At 28.0% G+C, this 15,794-nt stretch overlaps 1 protein-coding gene across 5 annotated transcripts in view; it reads right to left on the bottom strand.

Moving 5' to 3' along the window:
* AdamTS-A (ADAM metallopeptidase with thrombospondin type 1 motif A) overlaps positions 1-15,794 on the bottom strand; it is an 854,579-nt gene that overhangs the window by 15,595 nt on the left and 823,190 nt on the right. For 3 of the 5 annotated variants that reach the window (XM_075374246.1, XM_075374247.1, XM_075374250.1), the window contains 2 exons: positions 10,327-10,506; positions 7,578-7,763 (listed from right to left, as the gene is read on the bottom strand). The exons of 1 other annotated variant lie outside the window; for it this stretch is intronic. In XM_075374246.1, the coding sequence (XP_075230361.1) occupies positions 7,578-7,763; positions 10,327-10,506 (366 nt within the window). The remainder of the gene's footprint in view (positions 1-7,577; positions 7,764-10,326; positions 10,507-15,794) is intronic. One more of the 5 variants, XM_075374249.1, reaches the window with a different exon arrangement.

Raw genomic sequence — 15,794 nt, 5'->3', positions numbered from 1 at the left:
CAATTCATGGAGAAACTACCATACAACATTGTTAGCAGTAATAATAAAAAGTAAGGAATAAGAAATCTGTTTCTGATGTGTTTTTATTTAGAAATCACACAAAGCATGAACACAGATCTCATTAAAAAACTATGGATAAGCTATTACAATCAACAAACTCATACACAACTGTTTTAATCACCCTAAACAATACAAATTAATAAAAAAAGCATACAGGTTGTATCATTATACACAGAATCATTCATTAATAAAAAAAAAACATACATTGTCAGAGGAAATATCCAACAAATTTTATTTACCTGAAATCTACCAATGTAACTTTTCCAACTTATAAGTTCTACAAGGGACAAACAGGGTGCAATTTTTCACAAAGACAACACTTAAACATATAAAGAATTTCATTTTCTATAACTGAATCCAATTAATTACACAAACATGTCACAATTATACTGATTGGATTAATTTAATTAATTTAAATTAATTAAATTTAATTAAATTAAATTAATTAAATTAAATTAAAATTAAATTAAATTAAATTAAATTAATTATTAATTAAATTAAATTTAATTAATTTAAATTATTGACAATATAAAGCATATAAAAGTGAATTTTAATTATTACTTTATCTAATAAAAGGCAGAAACTAGGCATTTTTAAGGAACTCATAATATAAAAATATATCAAAACAGAATTCTAAATAAGAGAAAATTTAATTAAGACATATGAACTGAATGCATCAGAAACAAAAATGATTTTCAGAAGTGAATTCAAACTGGAGTGTATCACATGCAATGGTATAATGCTCAGAGCTCTCAGGAAAGTCTAAATAAACATAATTTTTAGCAAAAATGATGTCAAACAGAGCTAAAGTATTTATAACTTCTATTATAAAAATATATCAATTTTTAAAAGTCAATTTAAAAACCACTTTATAAAATTTTAAACATGGTATTTCCTGAATACCAAAAATTCAAACCTTTACTTTTTTCCTTCTGAGATAATTAAGGATGGTAATTGTAGATTTCAAATTTGATTAAGTTTAATTTCTGACTCTCTCTGTACTCAGAACTGTCACCAGAGGATAGTATTAAAAAATAAACAAAAAGTATCATACATAGCTATAAAAATGATAAAGTGTAACAAAATTGTAATTAAAACCTTAATTAGTAACATGAGAAAAAAACATGGAAAAAATTAATTAACAAAATGTAGACTAAATACTGTTAGGTTAAAAAAAATTAATATGAGTAACAGAAATTAATGAACAAATTTGTAACAATTTCAAATGTAAACATCTGAAGTAGATATTGTAACACAAAACTATATTTGTCTGTTTTATTTAATTTATTTTCGAATAAAAATGAAAATTAATAAACAGCTTGTTAACTCTTAGACAGACTTTCTTATACATCATTGTACATAAAAAAGTTTGTAAATAATAATTATATATAATCATGTTGAAAAAATAATAAGTACTATGTAAATGAATGATTAATTAATTATTCTAAAATATTATTGAAAAAAAAGATATGGTTAATTTTCATTATATAACATTTTTCTAAAATACATTTGTAGAATTTATTAAAACAAGTTAATGAAAGAGCTTAGTACAATTTTTGAAATATATACATACATATACAGATTGTTATTAAAATAAATTTTCAAAATTAAAAAAAAATTTTCAATTAAAAATTTCACAATATTACCAAGAAATTAATGCAATAAAATGAGATTGTTCTTCTAATTTAGCTTACAAAGTTTAAATTAAATTGGTTCAATGGTTTAGCATCAAAGAAAACCGGAATCAAATACTTGAAAACAAATTCAGGACTTTAATTGATTTTTTATTTTTTATTTCAGGATCCCAAAAATATAAATTTTATCAGAATCTGAAGATATAATTTTTACATTTTTTAATAAAGTTTTATTTTTTTATTTGTTAATACTTCTTTTATGTTCTTTTTTAAAAATATTCTTGTTTACAATGTAAAAAAACAAATATAGTAACAACATTCAGATATGATTACAGTATTTATTATAATGTTATTACAGGGAAACTTCTACCTTCATCTTCCTACAGGGAACTTAGATGATTAAAGCTTGGCAATAACAACATGGTGAAGATAAATTAATTATTTAGTATGCACTTTTATAAAATGTAATGCACCATTATTAGTTTATGTATACTTTTTAGGAGGTAAACAGTTCCTTTCTATTAGATAAATGTTATAAAGAAAACCATATAGTTCTGTGTAGCAGCTGATTAAGGGTTATACAAAGCCAATGATGTAAAAGGTACTACTCTAAATTAAATTAACCTCTATTCACAAAAATAATTGAAATGCAGCACAAAAACACACAATTAGTTTTGCAAGAAACATGCTCATTATAAATCTAGTAATATATCACCTTACATAAAATATTATGTATTTGTTTTAGTAGGAATAAATTATCCCAGTGATTAAATTGTTAATTTATCGGATTTAAACTTTAATGTTAGAAGAAAATTAAATCAGTTAACAATTTCCTCTAATTAGTTCAAAATCTTGTAACAATATCTTGAATACAAATATGTTAATAAAAATTATTCACTGCACCATTATTAAATCCAGCATTAAATAGACTTTGTTTTATAAAAGCATCACACAAATATACATTACAAATTAACCCGGTAACATTTTTGAAAAAAGTTGTGCTTCTAGGATTATAGAAACTACAGTATTTCTTAATCTTCACTTTTGAAAATGTATTCCTCCAATTCCTCCTCAATGCAATTGTGTTATAATTAATTGATTTGAATTATAAACTTGCTACAAGTTTATAATTGTAGCGTTGTATCTTAATCTTGGGATGTAGCAGTCTACTATACAAAAAATAATTTTTTACCTTTTTTTAATCTTCATATAACACACCGAAAATATATAAAAAAGCATGCTTAAAAAACAATAAAAAATATACAAATTCTCTTAAATCATTTAACCATCAACAATAATCTAAACACAAATCCATTTTTAAAATAAAATTAGCATGTAGGATTTAGTAACAATAAAAGAATTACTTAACTAATAGTGCTGTTTCTCCTTCTCTCTCTCTCTTTTTATAGGTTAATCAGAGTACGTTTAGATTATAATTGATTAATATTTTTAATATTTCTACTTATACAATAATAATTTACCTTAATTACCAAGGTGCAATCAAACAAAGTATCTTTAGATTAGAAATAATCAAATAAATTGAATTAAGACAAAAGAAGCATAAACTCAAAATGCTTAAATATACATCTCTAATGGTTATTAAATGTAAATTGAAATCTGATTTAAGTGGTTTCACTCAATTTTCTATAAAAATACAGCTCAGTAGCTATTTAAAGCAGGCGGTGGAAAAATTAGTTACAAAACAAGTTTTCCCAGTTAGTTACAGCATATTAAATTTAGATAAGTAAAATGTTAAGATTATTTTGTTATAATTAGAAGGTGCTGTAAACAATAATAGTTATTATTTATAAAAGATAAATTATTGTAATTAATACCACCACTGTGCTAACCACTATGTGAAGTAGTAGCATCTTCATTCTTTTGAAGAGTTTTTTGGTTCAGAACCTGATAATAATTTGAAGCCATTGAAAGTAAAAATATTATATACCATATTACCATGCAACAAGTCTTGAACTAATGAGGTAATCTAGTCATCTTAAAGAAACATTTACTGTAAGTCAAAACTATAAGATTAAATTAAAATGCAAATCAGTAGACTTTTTGTGTTAATCATAAAATTACAGGCAATGTGACACAAGTCACAAGCAAAAAAATGCTCTATTCACAAGAATAACAAGCATGGAACACTTAAATTGAGACTGTAATCATGTATACTAGGGAAAATAAAGGGTGAAACTGTTTCAGGATGTCATCAAATACACTGCTGCTCATCAACATGTAAACCCCACCAAAACCCAGCTGATATTTAGCCTTATAAGTTACACCTTCTCTCTGTTCATCACGGCTGTGCAGTGAACATCAATAGTCTTAAAGCACCAGAATTTTGCCTCAACAGCTTTAAGTGCATCTGAGCTGAGTGAGGTTAAGCAATTAGGTTTTAATGTATATGTAAATTTTTAAAATTAATCTGGTAGACATCAGCACATTTCAGATTCTGTTACTAGTCCAGATATAGGGAGGGATTTTTGAATCAATTATTCATTTATTATACTGTTCCATCTAAGGAAGGTACAACTGACCTTTCTTCCAGAGGTCCCGGGTTCAAATCCCAGTCAGGCATGGCATTTTCACATGCTACAAAAATTTTCATTCATCTCATCCTCTGAAGTAATACCTAATGGTGGTCCAGGAGGTTAAAAAAAAAGAAAAAAAGTCCAACTGGTCTAATTCAAATTCTATTTAATCCTGAAGAATTCTTCTACATTAAAAATGTATATTTTACTCCTCTAATTCAAATTTTATTTTGGCCAATTCAAAGTCAATTGGACTACTTTGAAGAATTTAATCACAATACAAAATCTCTGTGGTAACAAAACTGTCTTGCTCATCAGTTATTTATTTTTTTTTGTAGTATAATTATGCTGTTATTCAATATATGTGTCTTGGTGCTTCTTATTGCTATCAGTTATACGTTTGAGAATTGGAAATACTGTTTTGTTGTAATAGATAATTCTTTTCAGGTTTTTTGATACAGTAATTATTTTTTACTTTTGTGGTCTTTTTTTCATTGCAGTTAAAACTCTAGTTTTAAGTTCAAAATTTTACTTATTTTCATTAATTAGTGCCTAAATAAAAATAAAACTATTTAACCTTAAAATTATCAAAATAGTTGGTAAATTGGAAATAATGTACAATAATTGTATTACAACCTAAACATCAAATTTATGTTAAGAATCTTAATTCAAGTGATTTATGGATACATATTTTCTAAACAGAATCTGAATAAAATCAATTAACCATTGTATGTGAATGTATTTGAATTTACTAAGTAGTAGTCTTCTTTTACCAAGTTGAAGCAATACATATAACACATTGTTTTGCTTCAGAAAGGCATACTCTAATTTCTTTACAGTATCTGTTCCAGAACATCTTATGGCTGTGATGCGTGCGGAAGACGCGGAATACAAGAGCAGTTGATCAGAGTTAGTTTTGCCAAGGGTAATTATGTTCATTATACACTAGTCTTTGTGAACAAAGTGACATTATCAATTATTTGATACCTATTCTTTGTGAAAAAGTTAAAGTAGCAGTTAATTGAAGGGCTGAATGTATCACCTGCATTTCAGTAGACTTGACATGTTGATATTAATTGTAACTTGTCTCAGTGAAGACGGTAATAGGAAATCACTTCACTCTTCACATTCCACAGCAAGACTCATATTAGGTTGCCTACAACCACTATGATTATGGGAATAATACATATGTATCATAACTTACGTATTTCAGAATTTTTATGCAATCCCATTAATTTCAAATTATTAAGTTTTACTGAGATGTAGCAAAAAGGAATTTGAGATTAAAGTAGAAAAAACTGGAATACAAATCATACTATGATCATTTTTACTCCCATGGAGTTAAACCCCTGGTTGAAGGTAGATTAACTCAAACTCGCTCTTAAGTACAGACCACAAAATTTAACATGAATGTGGTTAATCTATAATCACTAATCACCTGCAACATTTGTTATATGATGATGTAGGACTTAGGTATAGATCCAGGTAACCGTAGTTAATTTGGAACTAAATGCCAGTATTAACAGAGCAAAGAGATTGGTACAATTAAATGCAAAGCATTGAATTAATCAGTCTGAATTAACCAACCTAAGTGCTTTACTGTAACTGAATCTTTCTGTGTGGATATCAGAATTTCTTTGCGATTAACAAAAAAATGCTAAGGGGTCTGTGCTAGTAGTACAGCACATCTACATAAAGATTTTTTTTTGAGTTTTACAGGCATCAACTGCCCATAAAATCTTTTTGTTTATATATATATATATTTTTTTTTTCATCTTAACTTATACAAGGTATTTGTGTAGACTAAAAGAATTCTCTTTACAAATATACTTGTATAATTGTTGAAATTGTATAGTTACATTTTATAAATGCATCACAAACTCTTTGTTTATAGTATTACAAAGAGATTTTAATATCTATTACGACTGATTTGTTAAAACTACAAATTATCTACTGCTATAAGCTATGAACTATTTATGGTTATGACCTATTTCAGATCATGTACATAGAAATCAGTATTGAACAAAGAATTTGAATACTTTGCTACCAATCTAATAGAATTAAATATTTCTAAATAGTAGTAAAAATAAACATGATTTACTACACCATAAACTGAGATATAGAATTTTACTGTATTAAATACTGCTACATGCTAATTAAAGAAATTAAAAAAAAAAATTTCCTAAAGAAATAAATATTCCCAAAAACAACTTTCAATTTTTTATATCTGTTTTTAAATGGTATATAAATTAATGATATACATTAACAGAACAAACATGAATGAAAAATGTGAATATTTAACACTTTTATTAATAAATGTTATCAATTCCAAACATTAAGATGCTATCTTAAAACTTAGTAGATATTACAATAATTACATTTATAAGTAACCAGGAATTATTTTACAATGTTTTGATTACTAAAAGTGGTGGGAATAATATAGCATATGGAAATTGCTGATTACTGTAATTCTGCAGCTTTGTACTAGGAGTGCTTCTATCCTGACCTTTCTTTCTTTTTCCTGTTTAGCCTCCGGTAACTATCGTTTAGATAATTCTTCAGAGGATGAATGAGGATGATATGTATGAGTGTAAATGAAGTGTAGTCTTGTACATTCTCAGTTCGACCATTCCTGAGATGTATGGTTAATTGAAACCCAACCACCAAAGAACACCGGTATCCACGATCTATTATCGTAGTAGGTCAGGATAGAATATCCTGACCTACTACTAGAATACCTACTACTTGCAAAGTGTTAAGACAAAAAAAAATTGTACAAAAGGTATTGTTTTTAATTACCAACAAAAAGAATTCATTAAAAAATGGTCTGAGAAACCTATGTTAATAGCCATTTCAGTTTGCTATTGTGAGAGCATACTTAGAAAAAAATACTTAGTATTAATGTTAATCCCGAGTAATCCTTATAAAACTCAAATAAACAGGAATTAATTCTGTAACATTAATCTTAAAATTGTAGGACTTTTTTACGAGAAAGCTCATGTTTCAGACTTCAAATTCAGGAGCAAGAAAAAAATGTATGCAAGGTTTTTCCAAAGATGCAATTGACTGCCACAGAACTTCTTAGAAGTACATTCCTAATAAAAATGAATAAGCTAATGAAATGCAGAAATTCTATTCCAAGTTGGCAATATCTTACTTATGTTAGAAACACATGTGAAGCCTGCAGAAAATAAAAGCTTTAAAAAGAAAGTTTTATAAATTAAAACCCATTTTATTTCTAACCTTCTAAACAAGCTACTAAACACACTATAATTTGAAAGCACCTTAAAACTTATAATTAAAAAGGTTAAAATGAAACTGAAAAAAAAGTATATAAAACCACACTAACAGTTTGCCAATCACCAGGGACCCATGAGTAGTTGCTTTTAAGGCAAGCAAAATGCCCACATGAGCGTTGAGCGTTTGGTCTGGTGGACGGGTCACAAGCCGTTTCATCAGACAGTACTCGTTCATAACCAATTCTTCGACATTGAATAGTTCTTTGTTGGATACCAATTCCACATGTTACTGAACACTGTAATAATACCGACAAACCAAATTATTTCTACTTGTTTAGATTTACAAGCGATAAAAATTAATGTTTTATCAGCATTTTACCATTTCAATGTTACAAAAAGCATTATTTCAATAAAAAAATCTACACCTGTGAAATACTTTAAAATTAGTACTAAAATAAGTTTCAATAATTATAATAAAACATTTGTTGAATGTCTTCACACCAAATTAAAATTATAAGCAAATGTGAAGCATTAAGCAATATTTTTTTTACAGCAAAATCGATTAAAAGAAATGGAAAATTAGCCATGATAAAATTGGTAATGAAAGAGGTTTATTCAATACTTTATAAATTAATGATTTTATTACATCTGCAACATAACAGGAAATATAAAAGTAATTAAACAGATTGTTTGTTTGATAAATAAATGAAGGCTTCATTCAGTGGCCTGAAGCATTCTTCTCTTCTCTTCTCAAGTTTATCACTAACAGCATTCATATCTTTATAACAATTACAAGTGTTCTATTTTACTTTTTTTTTGCTCATCTTTACTTAAATCAGTTAAAATGGCACTTCTTTATTACATGTTAAATACTCCAGATTTCAAGTATTTTAATTAAATGATGAAGTTAAATGAGTGTTTCACAGTTTTTTGTAATGATGTAATGGAAAGGTAACATAAATTCTAATACTGTATATAAAGAGTTTATAGTGTAAAGTTTTATTTATTATTATTATTTTCAATATTATTTCCTGGTGGCTATGTACTAAATATAGAGTAAGTCAGAAGTTGGCTTCAATATAACTATAAATCTACAATGATCTAAATCACTTATTATTGAGGAACTTAAGAGATTCTTCAATGGAGTAATCCATTTATCAAGAACTTTACATTTTTTTCTAAAAATTATAGTCTAATCACAGGTATGTATGAAGTTGGGACTCAATGTAAGGTGGCTTACATCCATATAATGTAGTTTATGATTGTCTAATTTTAATAAAAGTCTTTTTCCTTTCATCTTACAACTGATTATATCTTCATAAATAAATAAGAAAGGAAATGTTATTAATTACAGGCCTTAAAAGGCTTATTACTTAAAATCTAAAGTATTTAACACTTAATAAAAAAGACTGTCTTTTTAATATAAATAAATGGTTTTTTGAGTAAAAAAAAAAATTAGTAGAAAACTGTAAGTGTACTGTACTATGAATGCTTCACCATATGAATTAAAAAAAAAAAAAAAAAAAAAAATAGAAAATCATAAGAACTTACAATGCAAAAACTAATTATATTCAGTTAATATTTTCAATCAAAGCTTAATATAATAATTAGATATTATTTTCAATAATGGAAATTAGGTTTAATGAGGGATAAATGAAGTATTAATAAAATTGCTGTAAGTTAATTTGATTTTTTTTTTTGTAGAAACCTTATTTATAAAAAAACAAAATTATATATATATATATATATTTATAATTTTGTTAACAATACAGGAAAAAAAAATTTAGTAAATATGCCTACTCAAAAATATTTTTTCAGTATGAGACCACTACTTGGAGTGAATTATATAGATGAGTTTTGAAACTATCTGTGAACAATATTAAAGAGTCACGGTTATTATAACCTGAAGATTATTCATAAAAATCTTTGTTTTTCAATGATCTTTAAAATGATGTTACGACCCTATTATTTCCATTTAAATTTTAAGATCCTCCTCATGAGAACCCCCCTCGGCCTTTGGAGGGGGAGGAATCACTTTTTTGACGAAGTAATATTTGTTAAATTTATTTTTTCTTATTTTAACAGCTTCAAAGTTACTTAAGGATTTCCATACTTTATTACTAAATTAATTGTAGCATTAATTGTGCAGAAAAGTGACAAACCATAGTTCCTCCTAACTAACCTTACCTTTATGTAAAGATCTGATTTACCGTATTACTAAAGATGAGCTATGATGAATGGATGGTGCAATTTTAATAATAGAAGAAAAAAGTTTCATAAAAAAAAATCAAATATGTATTAGCAGATAACATTGACAAGTGCCCTGGTCATAAGATAGCAACTCCATCACATTACTATGACAGTGGGATGATAAATTCAATGTCTTATTTTCATAACTAAGCAAAAGAAAAAGTAACCATACTAGAAAAAAAAAATCATTTAATATATTAGGCCCAAAACAAAAATACGACTTTAATTTTTTAAATTAATGAATTCTAGGGGATGCTATCAATAACAGACTTTGAAGTACTTTCATAAACTATTATGTGTGGTTTTTTGATAAACTTTTTCTAAATTTATATTTCAAGAATAGATGAAAACTTTTAGAATAGAATGAAATGTATGGTGCTTAACAGGAGTCAACAGCAATATTTTGTTGAATCCTATAAGCCAAGTAAGATATTAACGACAACTAAATAAATCTCATAATAGAAAATTACATTCCAGTTATATCTTAATTTAGCAATCAATAACACATTAAAATTAGTACAAGAAAAATAAAAACAAAAATTATTGATGAAAATATCTTTAAATAAAATTGTAAAATTCAACACACGTTATAATTATTATTATTGATACCTCAGACCAATCCCCAACGGCCCATTCCATAGCCAGTGGACAAGCTCCAATTTTACAAATACGGTGTGTTTGTGGTTTCCAAAGATGTTCACAATAAATCTCATCAACAACCATTTCTATATCTCTTGTTACGCATAATACTCTTCTATAATGTTCCCCTTTTCCACATGTTCGGGAACACTGTTTTTAGCAATAATTTTACATTTGTCATTAAATAATTAATTCTTAGTAAAAAATTATAAATATATCTTTCATTTTAATTTGCATTTAATTTTATATAATTTAAATACTTTAATAATAATAGTAATAATATCATCAAGTAATATTAAGTTAAAAGTACAAAGCCCAAATAATAACTTAAATTTCACAAAGGTAGCAGTAAGTAGTTAACCAACTTTTTTTAACACTAAGATATTTTTCATTATTAGATGGAGTTTAGATACTATTTTGATATATATAGATATATTTTACATATTAACACAACTTAAATTAAATTAAAATTTTCTCACTCAATTAAATGTTCTTACTAATGGGTAGTAAACTAGGCAAACCAGTTTATTTCTTAGTGATGTTAGTTTTATCACATTTTAAATGCTATTTTAGAAAAAAAACAGAAATATAAATGAGATAAAAATATGAATGTTGTTATGAACAAAATTAAAAAAAAAAAAAAAAAAACATATGAGAGTTATATTTATTTCTTTGTAAGTTTTCATTTAAAACTAAGAAACCACTGAACCAATTTGTCATTGTTCTAAGACACTAAAATTTTACTGGAATTACTCCCTTTACTGATCTTATTTGTAGAGAATTAAAAAAAATTAGGTTGTAAGATATAAATATAAAAAATATGAAAGGCTTTAATATTGCATAAATTGGTACCTTCTGGACTTGAAATCACTTCTATTTCTGGAAAAAAACACTGTACTGTAATGTATTATTTTATAAATAATTAGGTCAAATTTTTGAAAATTGTTTGTTTCTCACTTAAAGCTAATTGATATGAGTCAAAACCAAGAGTATAGTGTGTTATAAATTTGTGATTTGATTTTTTTTTACAAATAAGTGTTTGACCATACTTTTTTCAAAATGTCAACAGTGAAAAATAAATCCTTTTGATAAGCTAGGTATTACTTTCATCTACATCTGTAATGGAGAAGTAACTAACAAAACAACAGACAATTTGTGAAAAAAGTTACAATGAAAAAACTAGCAAACAATTAGTTAAGTGCACAACACTTTAAACAAAAAACTGATGGTGATATCTTTATCGATCCACTAAACATTATTTACTGTACCTGGTATTGAAACTCAGATTCTAACTGGCAACCTAAAACTACATGTGGTCTCATTATTCACTGAACATCTTACACTAAATAAAAAAAGGCATTTTGCTCCCAGTCAAACCCTACTCAAGATTAAACATTTTCCTCAATTTGTACACACGTTTTGGAATATGTAAAATGCATTACATTAAATCAAGTTAAATTCTAATTTAAAAAAAAAAAAACATTAAAGATTGTTCTGGGAGGTCTATTCACTGTTGAGGGTATAATACATGATTATCAACAAAAGAAGCAAAAAAGAATCACTTAATTTTATTTAAAAAATCTAAAAATTTTTCTAAGCATCAATATACAATACTATAAAAAACCATACCACATATTAGATTTTTCTCATGAAATAAGTACAGGTATAAAAGCAGGAAGACTATACAGGAGTAAAGAAACAGTTACAAATAGTGCTGGATTGAGCTGGTGAACTTCCACTGATGATGGAAGTCCCTACTACAGTATGAAGTAATTTGCATTAATAGTTCCCTGTTGCATCTATTGTATTAGTGCTATCTATGTAAATATGAACAAATTTGCAATTTTTTTTGCTTCTTAAAAGAAAGAAAAGCCTGCTCAGTGAAAACTGAAGCAGAAAAATCAACAAATTTCTAGAGATAGATTACACTTTATTTCTTCATGATCTTCATGGTATTTATGAGCACCTACCATGACCTGGCCCCCATAATTTTTATTTGTTTTCTAAACCAACTGATTTTTTAGTAGCAATAATTTTTGAAGCGATGATAATGTCAATAAGTTATCACTGAATGACTGACAAATTAATGACAGTTTTTGTGTAAAGAGAAAAACTAGTGTCACAATGTGACAAATTTAAATTTAGACTAATAAACTGTAGAAAAATGAAGAAAGTTTTATTAATCCCAAATAAACATTTTAAAATTATTAGAGTCAAACATTTTTTACTTTCTACAGTTTGTCTGAGAAATCCCCACAACCCTAGACAAATAGTTGCATTTTTGGTACAAACTTTGAACATTTATATGCACTTTAAATATTTATGAATTATTTATCTAGTGGATCAGAGTGTTCAACATCATGCGGAATGCACAGAGCTACACATCTTTGACTCCTCTGACATGTTGCAAACATATCTGAAGTTAATGTTTGAAAGGCTTCCTTCAAAATTGCTTTCTTCATTTATTACACACTGACATTGAAAAACACAGGCCTTGATAATACTCCACAATGAGCTATTGGATACGATAAGGTAAGGGCTTTGTGATGGCCATTGCAATGTGGCTGTGATGCCTGTGAACCATGGCCTGAAAATTGTGCACTTGAACAGCAAAATGAGCACAATTCATACTACACTTCTCTTGAAGTAGATGTACCAATTTTCTTTCCAAAATTTGCAAAATCAACATTAACATACCCTTCAAAAATATGTGGTCCAAACAAGCAATATCATCCCAGTCCATACCATGATTTATGAAAGATTCCTTTCCAATTAACTCACAAAATGAACATTTTTCCTTATTCCGGAAAACAAATTCTTGGCTCATGAACTGTGATAAATTACATATTCATCAGGAAATCTTATGCTAAATCATTAGCATAAGAGCATAACAAGTGCAACATGATAATCCACAACTCCATCCAACAATCCATTCACAGTAGTTGATCGAAATGGTTTTATATTAAACCTTTTATTAATATGATTATAAAGATTTATCCAGGATGATAGCGTTAGCATTTTATTAGTGGAGGATGGAATGGGAAATGGTCCAGAGATAACAAATGAAGAGGTGGAATATACACTCAAGAATATGAAAAATGGAAAAGCTTCTCATCCAGATGGATTAAACTTTTAAAGTTATTCAAACATTCTAAAAAAACAATACATACCGGACTTTTCAATGCAATTTAAAAATCTTTTGTAATACCTCAGAAGTGGCTGGTGTCCATCTTTATTATAATTAAAAAAAAAAATAATATGAAGAAATACAGTGATTGCAGTACCTAGCTCATTTTAATGATCCATACCTTAAAACTTTTTTTAAAAGTCTACTTAATCATATACAAAAGAAACTAGAAAATGATCTAGCTGACTCACAGTTTGAATTTGATAGTGGACTCACCACTAAAGAGATTCATTTTTTGGTTTGAATATAATGGTTCAACGATATATTGATGTGAACAAGGATGAATATGCCTGTATTATTGATTATGTGAAAGCATTTTATGAAATTCGACAAGATCTGCTGATTGAAACTTTGAGAGAGAAACAGTTGGATGTTCATGATATTAAGATCATTAGAAATTTGTATGATACAGTTAGAGTAAATAATGAAATGTCCGAAAACATTGAAATTAAGCGAGGGGTGTGATATGAAAGTATTCTTTCTCCTTTGCTCTTTAATGTACGAGGTGTGATCAAAAAATACGGTGAATAATTTTTTATTAAAAAAAGTAATAAGGTTACATAGAATTCGATTTAATCTCCTTCAAAGTACTGTCCTTGGCTAGCAATGCACTTATCCCAACGTTGACTCCATGACTGGAGGCATTTCTGGAAGGCGTCTTTCGGAAGGGCTTTCAGCTGCTCGGTCGTGGCCCTGCCAATGTCAGCAATGATGTCAAAACGTTTTCCTTTAAGCACAGTTTTAATTTTTGGGAAGAGCCAAAAGTCGCATGGTGCTAAATCCGGTGAGTATGGTGGATGTGGACAGACAGGAACACTTTTTTTGGCCAAACACTCGCGAATGAGAAGCGAGGTGTGACACGGCACGTTTTCGTGGTGGAGAAGGAAGCCATTGATCCATTTTTCTGGTTGCTTTCTTTGTACGTCATTTTGCTTTGAACGGATCCGTACGAGATGTTAAGGTTTTCCTATAGCTCTTGAATAGTCATTCGCCTGTTTGAACGAACCATTGTTTCCACTTTTTGCACATTTTCAACTGTTTTTGAGGTTACTGGACGTCCCGCATGCTGCTCGTCTTCAACAGACTCATTTCCGTTTTTAAATCGGTCATCCCACTTGTACACAGTCTTCAAAGTTACCACATTATTGCCGTACACCGATTCTAACATTTTGTGTACTTCTTTGGCACTCTTTTGCAACTTAAAACAAAACTTAATGTTAATGCGTTGTTCAAAATCCATGTTGCGAGACAGACACAACCTCACTCTAGCGGCTCTGGCAGCTGACTGGCAAGCTCGAACGTGTTACAACTTGTCCCTGCCTGTCTCAGTTGATCACGCTATTGGACAAATTACAGCATATGGATGTAGCATCGGCAGTTACGCTATAAAAATTCATTCACCGTATTTTTTGATCACACCTTGTATATATAGAGATTATTAGGAAGGAAGTATTTCACAATAAATTGTGGAGAATGTGATAAACAATGTCCCAATTAACAACATAAAGTAAGCAGATGTAACAGGTGTGCTGTTCTCCTGGCCAAGATTATTGAAGATTTACAAATAAATGAATTTAAATAAGATAAAATATATTACTTTTGCAAAGAATATATGGAGAAATTAGAAACAAGAAAAGTGACTGCTCATAATTCTTTTTTAAAAACGAGACATTTCTTTAGCAATAATAAGTTAAACATCGACCTTAAACTGCACATGTTAAGATGGTATGTTTACTCTGTCTTCCTGATTAAAGTGATGATGAAGAAGATTCATGCATTTGAGATGCGGTTAAACAGACCCAAGGCTTTGAATGTCAAATGTTGATAAGATCACAAATGAAGAGGTCTTGTGTGGACTCAACAAGGAAATGGAAATTGATCACCGAACTTAAAGCAAGAAAATTGTCAAATTTAGGTCATGTTATGAGAAAAGAAAGACACCAGTTATTATGTATAATTATTCATGACAAAAAAGTGGGAAAAAGGAGTTAGAGAGAAAACATATTATCATGGCTTCAGAACTTGAGGAATGGTTTAACTGCTCATCACGGGCTCTTATAGAACCATGCTTAATAGGTTGCAGATATTCATATTGATAATCTTCAAAAGATGGCACCTAAAAAAGGAGAATATGATCATGGATTGTTGACCATGTACATTAAAACTGGTTGCTCATTTACAAACAGATTTAATTAGAACTACTCTAATCAACTGGCAATAGTGACACATCTTTCCATTTGCATCTTCTTTT

Source organism: Lycorma delicatula, chromosome 8 (assembly GCF_047948215.1).
Source record: "Lycorma delicatula isolate Av1 chromosome 8, ASM4794821v1, whole genome shotgun sequence".
NCBI lineage: Eukaryota > Metazoa > Arthropoda > Insecta > Hemiptera > Fulgoridae > Lycorma > Lycorma delicatula.
Note: the sequence above shows the minus strand (reverse complement) of the source record. Positions and strands in the feature narration are given on the sequence as shown.